General features: G+C 39.7%; 1 protein-coding gene across 2 annotated transcripts in view; it reads left to right on the forward strand.

Annotated features, from left to right (window-relative positions):
- Window positions 1-9,272, forward strand: part of rgmd (RGM domain family, member D) — a 42,246-nt gene extending 32,974 nt beyond the window's left edge. For both annotated transcript variants that reach the window (XM_061887852.1, XM_061887853.1), the window contains 2 exons: window positions 4,824-5,335; window positions 8,003-9,272. In XM_061887852.1, the coding sequence (XP_061743836.1) occupies window positions 4,824-5,335; window positions 8,003-8,680 (1,190 nt within the window). In that variant the 3' untranslated portion in view covers window positions 8,681-9,272. The remainder of the gene's footprint in view (window positions 1-4,823; window positions 5,336-8,002) is intronic.
- Window positions 9,273-13,429: the final 4,157 nt, after the last annotated feature.

A 13,429-nucleotide genomic window follows, 5' to 3' on the forward strand; every position in this document is an offset into this window, starting at 1 on the left:
GGGTTTGTCTCTGTGCGATATACAGAGCAGAGAGGTAGCAGCATGGGTAACGTTAGCTGTGATGCTAGCGGAGCCGTGCGAGTGGTAAAACGAGGGAAAGATGGTGCAAATCTGGCGGTGGTTCGGCTTCAAGCGGGAATATGTCGAATGGACAACTTTAATTTGTCAAGTGTGGGGCACAAGCGTTGCTACCAAAACTAGCATTACTGCTAATATGTAGCATCATTTGAAAAGTCACCTGCTAGTGACTGTTTAATAAATACAGTTTTGGTCAATTGACGTAGTTGTGATTTCCTTCTCTGCATAAAAGTTTAAAATGACTATATATTAATGCAGTATGAACAAGAATGTTTTAATGTAGACACATAGAATCACCATACTGCTGTGATTATATGTATCGGGTGTTCATTCAAGGCTAAGGCAAAATATCGAGATAATATATAGTGTATCACGATATGGCCAAAAAATATCGAGATAATATAAAAAGGCCATATCACCCAGCCCTAGCGTGACGTACTTCTAATTGGAAATAGCCTATTTCATGTGTAAAATGTTTTTGTTAGACCATTGTTTTTCAACCACTGTGCTGTGAGATATTGTTTGGTGTGCTGTGGGAAATGATGCAATTCGACCTAATTGGTCAAAAAAAAATATTTTTTTCAAACCAATAAAACGTTTGAAACAGTAGCCTATAGGAATACCTTTGTAAAATGTGTTCTTTTTAATTTTGGGCATACATTAGGCTTCTAAGCATGCTCTACTTTGTTTCACCAGTAAAACCATTGCGAGAGTTGGTTGTAGTTTGTTTTAGTCCTGGTTTTCTGATAGTACTGACAATAATCATATGATTGCCATTGGTTGGGGATAGTGTACGCAGGCATGACATACTTCTACTTGAATGTAGCCTTATGTGTAAAATGTGTTTGTTAGAGCGATGGTTCTCAAATATTGTTTGGTGTGCCATGCAAAAATGATGCAATTGCACCTAATTGGTCCAAAAAAATAATAATTTGCAAACCTGTGATTATTATCTGAAAATAACGTGCTGTTTTAGAGTGTGTGTGCTGTCTCGAAACCAGCAGAGTAACCATGTAATACTCTTCCATATCAGTAGGTGGCAGCAGGTAGATAATTGCTTTGTGAGCCTACATTGAGACAAAGAAAATGATTGATGCATGGATGGTTATGGTTTGAGGTCTTATCCAACAATTGCATCAGGTATTTGATAAGAACAACTTTATACGGGCAATATAGCCTATTGAGTTTTAACATGTTCTGTTGGTGGTGTGCCCCTGGATTTTTTTCAATGAAAAAAATTTGCCTTGACTCAAAAAAAGGTTGAAAAACACTGTGCCAGCTAACCACAACGGTGTGTTAAGGTGGGATGAATATACTTATTTATTCCACCTTTTTATGTCATATTTTTCTGTACTACAGTTGTGTTAATGCTCGGCATCCAACCAGCTTGTATAAACTAGTTCGTATTAGAAAAAAAAAATGTTATTAGGTTCACAATAGACCTAGTATGTTCCTCAGGCTGAAATACTAGAAAGTAACTGTTGTTTTCTATCTTATACATTGTTTTAGTATGCTATATAAGACTTATTTTTAAATAAATGTGTAATATGACTTGTTACCCGTACTTTTAATACTTTGACAGTGGAAATTATGATAAATAACAGTAAAAAAAAACTGGCAAATGTGTGGTTATTTGGATGGTAGGCAAGTGGTGCACTTTTAAAGCAACTCTAATCTCCATCGAATCGATGCTGATACTTGTTGTCCTGTTGGTGGCTTCTCATGTGTGTTTGTCAGAGGGTGATGACCCCACCCCCCCGAAAAAAGCAAAGCTGCCCCGGCCGAGTTGGAATTCCGAGGAGGGATGTTGAATGCCACCGGCTTGACCTCTTTACACTGCATCTCTGTCTTATCAGGGCTAGTGTTGAAGTTTTGCCGTGGTGATGCGCATTAATCATCTGTCATCCCCCCCTCTAGCTTCCCCTCGCAAAGTCACACCTCTGTGAAAGGGAAGAGGTGGTGGTGAAAAATATTCCCATGGCCAGGGTTGTGAATGCACCATAGTGTCTCTTGTATAAATGAATAAGTAGTTGAATTGTACATGAATGGATTAACACTACATAACAGTTTGACTATGGGTCAATGCAGTGTATGAGGTTAAAAAAAAGCTTGAAATCCAATAACTTTGGATTGGAATGAGGTATTTTCCTAATCATTCTTTCAACGCAACCCTGGCATCCTCAAAATAGTACAGCAATTGATGACACAGTAAACATGACACCCAAGTCAATCAAAAGTTGCCGTGGTTGACTGTTTTCACTGCTATGTCTTGTTTTTTCTATGACCACTGACCATATTGACCCAGTATAAGACGACTCCATGTTTTTAACACATTTTCAAAAGCAAAATTGATATTTTTTTATGTTTTCAATAGCAGTAACTATTGGTTTGAGACAGTGTTTTTCAACCACTGTTTGGGAAATTATCTAATTTCACTTGATAGGGTTAAAAATATTTTTTTCCAAACCAGTAATTATAGTCTGCAAATTATGTGTTGTTAATTGTTGGTGCTCTCAAGAGTTCGGCAGAGTAACCCTGTTATACTCTTCCGTATCAGTAGGTGGCACGTGGTAGCTAATTGCTTTGTAGATGTCGGAAAGAGGTTTTTGAAATTGATTGAATTTTGATTGATTGAAACTTTAATTACTAGATTGGACAGTACAGTACATATTCCGTACAATTGAAGGTAACACCCGAATAAGTTTTTCAACTTGTTTAAGTCGGGGTCCACGTTAATCAATTCATGGTAAAAATGTGTCTAATGCTTAAACCAAAATTAAACAAAAGGTGAGTTGCCCTAAGAAAAGGCATTGAAGCTTAGGGAAGGCTATGCAGAACGAAACTAAAACTGAACTGGCTACAAAGTAAACAAAAACAGAATGCTCGACGACAGCAAAGACTTACTGTGGCGCAAAGAACATGACAATCAACAACGTCCCCACAAAGAAAGATGACAACTGAAATATGCTTGATCGCTAAAACAAAGTCGATGTGGGAAATATCGCTCAAAGAAAGACATGAAACTCCTACAGGAAAATACCAAAAAAAAGAGAAAAATACACCAAAATAGGAGCACAAGACAAGAATTAAAACACTACACACAGGAAAACAGCAAAACACTCAAAATGAATCACGGTGTGATGTTACAGGTTGTGACAGTACACCTACTTTGAGACAAGAGCTATATTGATGCATGCTTGGTTATGCTTTGAAGTCATATCCAATAATTGCGACAACTTTTTACTGTCAACTGAGTTTCCTTTTTTAATGATTTCTGCTGGTGGTGTGCCTCTGGATTTTTTCAACGCAAAAAATGTGCCTTGGCTCAAAAAGGGTTGAAAAACACTGGTTTCAGATATAGGAGATAATAATCTTAAATTAGATTTATATAGTGCTTTTTAAGACACTCATCACCTATCATTCATTCACTCCACAGTCACACATTGATTGTGGTAAGCTCCATTTGTAGCTACAGCTGCATGGAAGCATGGCTGCCAATTTGCACCTGACCACCAAACGTGCATGCACGTTCATACAACAAGCAAGGTGAATGAACTGTCTTGCCCAAGAACACAATGGTCAAGACCAGAATGGCGGAAGCTGGAATCAAACCTGCAACCCTGAAGTTGCTAGCACCACCGTCTCTTAGATAATATTCCTTAGCAGCTCAATGGTTGTTCCTTGATTGCTGCATTGATCAACATGTTCTTAAAATTTTCATCTTAGCTCTGCTGTTGTATGCCAACTATATTTGAGGCACTGCGTCCCTGGTGTTTGTTAGTGACAGAAAGACAAGATCTGACTAACTTGGGAAGAAGGTGGCACTGACCAACATTTTATAGATCAGTGGTCTAGTGGTTAGAGTGTCCGCCCTGAGATCGGTAGGTTGGGCGTTCAAACCCCGGCCGAGTCATACCAAAGATTATAAAAATGGGACCCATTACCTCCCTGCTTGGCACTCAGCATCAAGGGTTGGAATTCGGGGTTGAATCACCACAAATGATTCCCGGGCGAGGCACCGCTGCTGCCCACTGCCCCCCTCGCCTCCCAAGGGGTGATCAATGGCATGGGTCAAATGCACAGGACAAATTTATTGGGACGGCGTGGCGCGGTGGAAGAGTGGCCGTGGGCAACCCGAGGGTCCCTGGTTCAATCCCCACCTAGTACCAACCTTGTCACGTTCGTTGTGTCCTTGAGCAAGACACTTCACCCTTGCTCCTGATGGGTGCTGGTTAGCGCCTTGCATGGCAGCTCCCTCCATCAGTGTGTGAATGTATGTGTGAATGGGTAAATGTGGAAGTAGTGTCAAAGCGCTTTTGAGTACCTTGAAGGTAGAAAAGCGCTATACAAGTAAAACCCATTTATCATTTATATACTGTATTCTGCAAGACGACCCGCTTCTACCAAATTTTGATTGTTGGTCCGAACACGCTAATCACTCAACATATTTAATAAAAAACATAACAGCCATTAATAAAATAAAAAAAAATAGCCAGAGTTTTGGTCCAGTAAGTGGCATGCCAATAAAGCGGATCTGGGGTCAACTGTGGACATTTCGTTAGTTAGTAGGATTCCATAAAAACTACTTCTCTGACCAATGTTGCAGTATCAGTTTGTGAAGACCGTTCAGTGACAACATTTGGGTATTTGCAACAGTTGGTGTACTATCCGATATTTTATTTACAGGTAGTGCCATTCTAGATCTTTCTATATGGGTGAACAAATGCCGTTTTGTTGTTTTTCAGCTCACTGTCAGCAGTGTCGCATCCAGCGCTGCAATGCTGAATATGTGGCGTCTACCTCGACCTCCAGCGGTCTACAGGAAGACATTGTGACCGACGTGGACTACTGTATCGCGCTGCGAGCCTACGCCCTGTGCACCCGTCGGCAGGCCCGAAGCTGCCGGGGCGACCTGGTCTACCATTCGGCGGTCTTCCGCATTAAGGAGTTATTTTCTCTGCACAACTGCTCCAGCGACGGGCCCACGTCCTCCGCCAAGGTTCCCAACACGCCTCGGCCGGCTGTATCGGAGCTGTGCAACTATGAGAACCGGGTGCTGGCTGCTGGTTCGGGCGGCCAGCAGAAGAAATACGCCCATTGTGGATTATTTGGAGACCCGCACCTAAGGACTTTCCGTGATGAGTTTCAGACATGTAAAGTGGAAGGGGCGTGGCCACTGATTGACAACCGCTTCCTGTCAGTGCAGGTGACCAATGTGCCGGTGGTCCTTGGCTCCAGCGCCACTGCGACCAGCAAGGTAAGGGAATCTCCATTTTTTTGTTGCCTGCATGGAATCTTTATTGTGGCGCACTAAGCAAAGCCAAAAGTGCCAAAACATATGAAGTTAATCGTCATTCCACGGTGCCTCTCGAGTCTCCCGGCATTCCTAATGTCTCGGGGCGGTCTCAGATCTACGAGGGAAAAAAAAAGCAAGGAGGGAGGGAGTTCTTTGCTGGTGTGGAATCACTGACATGCTTGAGTGCTCTACCTTTAACACATGGGTGGTCATATGGTAGTGATTAACGCTCAGTCAAACATTCTCCTCCTCCACCACCACTGCTGCAATCTGGAATGTTTTTTTCACCCTTCTGGTCAAGTAATTAGCCCCTCGCTTTATTGTGTAAATATGGGATGACATGGAAAATAAAATAATAATTTGGTAAGGAGGAGCTTTTTTCCTGATTAAAACAAAACAGTGTCTTTCATGCTGAAATCAACTTTTTCATGACTCAAAGTGAGTTAGTTACTCCCTAAAACACAAACTTATTAAATATAACATACAGTGGGGCAAAAAAGTATTTAGCCAGCCACCGATTGTGCAAGTTTTCCCACTTAAAATGATGACAGTGATCTGTAATTTTTATCTTAGGTACACTTCAACTGTGAGAGACAGAATGTGAAAAAAAAATCCATGAATTCACATTGTAGGAATTTTAAAGAATTTATTTGTACATTATGGTGGAAAATAAGTATTTGGTCAAACATTGAAATGGAAGGAGGTTTTGCCTTAAAATCTCACGATACATGGCCCTATTCATTCTTTCTTTAACACGGATCAGTCGTCCTGTCCATTTCGCAGAAAAACTGTCCTAAATCATGATGTTTCCATCCCCATGCTTCACACTAGGTGTGGTGTTCTTGGGATGCAACTCAGTATTCTTCTTCCTCCAAACACGACGAGTTGAGTTTACACCAAAAAGTTCTATTTTGGTTTCATCTGACCACATGACATTCTCCCAATCCTCTGCTGTATCATCCATGTATCATAAACTCAACTTGTCGTGTTTGGAGGAAGAAGAATACTGAGTTGCATCCCAAGAACACCATACCTACTGTGAAGCATGGGGGTGGAAACATCATGCTTTGGGGCTGTTTTTCTGCTAAGGGGACAGGACGATTGATCCGTGTTAAGGAAAGAATGAATGGGGCCATGCATCGTGATATTTTGAGCCAAAACCTCCTTCCATCAGTGAGAGCTTTCAATGGTTGACCAAATACTTATTTTCCACCATAATTTACAAATAAATTCTTTAAAATTCCTACAATGTGAATTCCTGGATTTTTTTTCACATTCTGTCTCTCACAGTTGAAGTGTACCTATGATGAAAATTACAGGCCTCTGTCATCATTTTAAGTGGGAGAACTTGCACAATCGGTGGCTTACTAAATACTTTTTTGCCCCACTGTATATGTATAACAACATACATACACCGTATGTATTATTTAAAGTAATGGTAAACATTTGACCCAATAGTAATGGACCCACATCTCATTTGAGGTTTTAAACCAAATTAAACCTTGCACTAGGACAGGGGTAGTGAATCTATGGCTCTAGAGCCAGATGTGGCTCTTTTGATGACTGCATCTCGCTCTCAGATAAATCTTAGCTGACATTGCTTAACACGATAAGTAATATATAATTCCGCTGGTAATCACAGTGTCAAAAATGACGTTCAAAATATAAAACATTCTCATCCATTTTCATAAATCCATCCGGTTACTACCACACCTGTTCAAAAAGTCGCATTAATGGTAAGAAGTATTTTATTTATTGTTAGTTAGCCTCAGAATAACAATGTTATTAAAAAGAAAAGGAGACTTTTTATCATTTAAAAATGTTGTTTTTTCTTAAAAATGCACGCATATAGTTGTATTCAGTGTTAAAAAAAAATAAAAAATTATATGGCTATCACGGAAATACTTTAAAAAATATTTGGCTTGTATGGCTCTCTCCGCCAAAAAGGTTACCGACCCCTGCACTAGGGGCTAATTAGCTCACAAAACAGAGCCTGTAAACATACATGAAAATATACTTTTTACCAAATTCCTCTAATAGAATATAAAGTTCCACCAGCCTCCATAGAAAAAGTCCCATCCCAATTGATCAACTTACTCTTTGTGGCATGTTTTGTTTGTTTTCTTGTATTTTCCATCTAAAAGTCAGGGTAATGCAAGGTAAACCATTGCAGGGAAACAAGCCCATGAAATAAAGTAAGTGATCTTGTGGCTGTTTTGAGCCTTCGGGGTGAACTTGCATAGTCGTATCTCTGCCAGCACACGCATACCCACGTCGCGCCCTCGTAGTTGTTTTCAGCTTGCCACAATGGAGACAGGGACTCATCCATCAACCCTGCAAAAGTGTAAACAGAACCACGGTGGCCGCTTTTTTTCAGATGTGTTTAGTTTTCGGAGATCAGCTGGAATATAAATTGGTCTCACTGCAAAAGTGTAGTGCGTTTTAAGACATACTGGTGGTTGTTTTTTTAAGTGAGGGCTAATTTGTTCATAGATGACTTCACTGTGCACAGTGCTCTACATGTGTGGTTCTCTGCTGCCACCTTGTGGTCATAGTCGACACTGGCCATGCATCAGCATGATTTAGATATTTTTGCAAAAGCTTAAATTTTTTTTGTTTTGTTTTCAGATCACTGTAATCTTCAAGTCATACCACGGCTGCACGGACCAGAAAGTTTACCAGGCAACCACAGACGACCTGCCTCTGGCCTTCCAGGACGGCACTCGAAGTGGCGGCGAGAGCGGCAGCCTGACCATCGCTGAGCGTGGCGGCTCCGGGGTGGGCCGGCAGGTGAGGATCCAAGCGCGCTACATCGGTACTTCCATCATCGTGCGCCGCGTGGGCAGCTACCTGACCTTCGCTATCCGCATGCCCGAAGACACCCTGGACTTCTCTGAAGACGGCGGAAGCGGCCTGCAGCTGTGCCTGCACGGCTGCCCGCGCAACGAGCTCATCAAGGAGCACACGCTGGGCCGCCAGCAGCAGCAGCACCAAGCGGGTCCGCTGAGACCACCTCACCAGGTCTACACGGTGGAGGGAGCCACTGCTAAATGTCGAGAGACTCTGCAGGTGGAGGATGTTTACTTCCAGTCCTGCGTGTTTGACTTGCTCACCACAGGAGATCCCGACTTCTCCATGGCGGCTTATGGCGCCCTGGAGGATCTTAAGGCACTGCCACCCAGTAAACTAAAGCAACACTCCCCGAGTGTACCACGTCTTTACAACAGAGGGGCATCACTTACAGTATCAAAGGACGGCCCATCTTCTGTTCTCAGCCTCCTGCTCATCATTTTGCTGCTTTTGTAAAAAAGAAAAAGGCCATTGTTGTACAGCATCTCAAAATCTTCAAAAAGCACCTTCAGCTTGAGGAAAGAGTGACAAAAACTGATTTAGCAATGTTCATCCTCTTACAATTTGAAGGATTTCACACAAGACGAAATGTCAAAATGTTGTTTTTGTTGATATCAAAAGTTTCACCAGTCCTACCAACAGCACTTAGCGGTGCCACCTACAGCACGTTTTGTGTATTCAAATGTTAACTTCTTGTCCATTTCAACCGTCAATGCTCATGCTAAACACACAATTTCCAACAACTGTTTGTAAAAAAAAAAACTACCTATCCACTGTACAATAAAGGCTCATCTGTGAAACACTCCCTCTTCAAGCTGTTTAGGCTTACAGTTGAAAAGATGACAAAGCAAACAAATCTTTATATAATAATATATTAAAAGAGTGTATATATGTGTTTTATATTTATGTACATTTGCTGATGTATAGATGTTTTAACTGTGATAATGTTTTCCATGTGTTGTGTTCAGTAGGCTGTTTTTTTAGGGACATCAAACTAATATTGTGCCCTATGTACATTTCTGTATTAAAGTGTTGGACACTCCTAAAAGTGTTGTTTCTTTTTTAATTGCTTAAGAAAGTAGGTGATCCGCTTTCACAAACATGGTTACTTCCTAATTTTAGTATGGGAAAAAAGATACAAATATCAAAACATGAATAATCAAACTTACAAACACAAATTGCATAGTTGCAGTTTCCATTCTTCCCTTGTATTTTCAATCAAAGGCATCCATCCATCCGTTTGATACCGCTTGTCCCTTTCCATCCATTTTCTTCCATCTGTTTTCTACCGCTTGTCCCTTTCGCAGTCATACAAGCTAAAATAGTGAGGTAAAGAAGATTCAAACACTACAACATTGCTCATAATTACTACAGTAGTCCTGTGCGCACTATTAGAAAAACAGGTGGTGGTGTTAAATGGCAGTGATCCCCTCATTTGCATAATTGGCCATGACACCTGTGCATGAAATTGGACTTGATGCTATAAGAGAGAGGAAACCCATGGTAAGTAAAAAACACGAAACGCAGATTTGTTTAGAAATTATTACAATTTAACCTTGTTTTGGTTTCAAAAAAGTCTGATCGATTGAGACGGCAGATTGAGACGGTTTAGCACAAGCTTGTTGAGAGGAGCAAAACATGCTTTTATGACAGTCTCCAGAATATTCCAATTAGGCCACAAAAAGTCTCAAGATTTGTTGCTTTTTTTGACAAAGTACTCACTAAATAAAGAAAAATTCTAAGTTGGCGTCAAATATCCCTACAGGTATTTTAGTTCTGATTTGTTTTGTTTTCAAAAGCTTATGTCCATCAAAGGAACAATTACCATTAAATCATTTCTGACTTTTTTTTTTTAAATCATCAGAAACTATAAAAATACATTACGGACTTAAAAAAAAAGTGTCGCTATATTAGATTACCCTGACAGATATAATTTGCCAACCAAATCGAAAAGGCTATTTTGTATTTGTTGTTCAAGTTATGGTCGTGGTAACAAAAAGTATTGCAAATTAGCCTGTTAGCATTATGACAAAAAGATACATAAAATAAACATTGTATCGCATTGATTTTGAATAAATGTTTTTGATCAATGAATATTTTTACGAACGTGACCATCATTCAGTTATAAATCCAGTATTTATATAGGTTCAAGTAAAAAAAAATAAAAATCCAGATCCAGTTCCATGAGACTAGCATCTTGAGCAGTTCCTTCCCTCCTCCATACTCTTCTATTTCCATCATTCTGGTACAAGTTGATCTTTGGCTCATCTGTCCATAAGATGTTGTTCCAGAACATCACAGGCTCTTTTGGATGTTTCTTGGCAAACTCTAATCTGGCCTTCCTGTTTTGAGGCTCATCAATGTAATGTAATGAAACCTCTGATTTTCCTTTGGTGAAGTCTTCTCTTAGTTGTTGACTTGGACACAGATACACCTACTGTACCTCCTGGAGACTTTTCAATCATCTGGCCAACTGTTGTGAAGAGTTTTTTCTTGACAAGGGAAAGGATTTGTCTGTCATCCACCACACTGGTTTTCCGTGGTCTTCCAGGTCTTTTGGTGTTGCTGAGCTCACCAGTGCCTTCTCTCTTTTTAAGAATGTACCAAACAGTTGATTTGGCCGCAACTCATGTTTTTGCTATCTCTCTGATGGCTTTGTTTTGATTTTTCAGCCTAATGATGACTTGCTTCACTGATAGTGACAGCTCTTTGGACTTCATATGGAGAGATGACCACCCTCCACATCGAGGCTATTTATCTGCTCTTTGTAGATAAATAAAATAAAAATAAAATAAGGGAATAACACACACCAGGCCATGGAACAGCTGAGTGGCCAATTGTCCAATTACTTTTGGTACCTTAAAAGGTGTAAGGCACTTTTAAAATGTCAAACATCATATATCACACATCATGTATCACACATCATAGATCAATTAATCAATCAATGTTTACCTATATAGCTCTAAATCACTAGTGTCTCAAAGGGCTCCACAAACCACTACGACATCCTCGGAAAACTCACATGTATCACACATCATATATAACACTTCATACATCACACGTCATGTATCACACATCATATATCACACGTCATGTATCACATATCATGTATCACTCATCATACATCACAAAAAATGTATCACACATCATGTATCACACATCACACATCATACATCACACATCATGTATCACACATCATATATCAAACATCATGTATCACACATCATATATCAAACATCATGTATCACACATCATAAATCACACATCATACATCACACATCATGTATCACACGTCATCTATAACATGTCATACATCACACATCATGTATCACACCACATCAATCACACATCATATATCACACATCATGTATCACACATCATATATCAAACATCATGTATCACACATCATAAATCACACATCATACATCACATATCATGTATCACACGTCATGTATCACACGTCATTTATCACACATCATGTATCACACATGTATCACACATCATACATCACACATCATATATCACACATCATGTATCACACATCTATCAAACATCATGTATCACATATCATACATCACACATCATACATCACACATCATACATCACACATCATGTATCACACATCATGTATCACACATCATATATCACACATCATGTATCACACATCATATATCACACATCATGTATCACATATCATACATCACACATCATGTATCACACATCATGTATCACACATCTATCAAACATCATGTATCACATATCATACATCACACATCATACATCATACATCAAAAATCATTCATCACACATGTATCAAACATGTATCACAAATCAGATATCACATGTCAGGTATCACACGTCATGTATCACACATCATGTATCACACGTCATCTATCACATGTCATATATCACGCATCATGTCTCACACCACATCTATCACACATATATCTCACATCATATACTACACATCATATATCACATCATGTATCACACATCAAGTATCACACATCATGTATCACACATACATCACACATCATATATCACACATCATGTATCACACATCATAAATCACACATCATGTATCACACATACATCACACATCATATATTACACATCATATTTCACATCATGTATCACATCATGTATCACACATCATAAATCAAACATCATACATCACACATCATGTATCACACACAATTGTCTTCTTTTTATATTATTTCTTTTAATGAATTGAGAAACGTTTATGATAACCTTTTTCCAAAACACAGTATATATATAATGTGAATATCAATCAATCAATCAATGTTTATTTATTTAGCCCTAAATCACAAGTGTCTCAACGGGCTGCACAAGCCACAACGACATCCGCGGTACAGACCCCACATAAGGGCAAGGAAAAACTCAACCCAATGGGACGTCGATGTGAACGACTATGAGAAACCTTGGAGAGGACCGCATATGTAGGCATCCCCCCCCCCCCTCTCTAAGGGAGACTGAAAGCAATTGACGTCAAGTGTTTCTAACATAATATTGTGAAAGTCCAGTCCAAAGTGGATCTAACATAATAGTGAGAGTCCAGTCCAGAATATAAGTATCATTGGCAAATGTTCACCTACGTGGGTCCTCTTTTTGGGATTTCCGAAGATGGTCTGCCTACATATGCGGAATGCAAAAACATCCTTCTTTCGAACGGTTGAGTCGTCACACATTTAATAATTCATCTTTCCAATTAGCAGACGTGGTTGGAAATATTTATATTAGACATGATTTGACAGACATAACATCACAAAATGTTACAGACCCGCCATGTTCTTCTAGAGGAGGGTGCAGCAGGTGAATGGCCCATCCTACTTTGACTCAGTCTTCACTGTGACGGCATTGAAATTAAATAAAATAAAACTCTACGAGTGAAATAAGCAGATGCTGTTTTTTTAAACCCCTCCAGGCTTTGTTTTGATCCATTTCATGTCCTGACAGGCTTCGACTACACTCTGTACTAGCATTATACGGCCAGGAGAGGGCGCCATTTCTCTCCCCTTAACAGACAGTCGATCGTTTGTTCGACAGAATGTAAAGTTGTTTTTATTTTTATTACAATTCATGGTGAAAGAAATTGGTGAGAAGATTAGACATAATAACGAACAAACTTACAGTTTTAGAGGCATGAGGAGTGTATTACTTTTATCCCTGAATTCAACAGATGGC

Source organism: Nerophis ophidion, linkage group LG26 (assembly GCF_033978795.1).
Source record: "Nerophis ophidion isolate RoL-2023_Sa linkage group LG26, RoL_Noph_v1.0, whole genome shotgun sequence".
Lineage (NCBI taxonomy): Eukaryota > Metazoa > Chordata > Actinopteri > Syngnathiformes > Syngnathidae > Nerophis > Nerophis ophidion.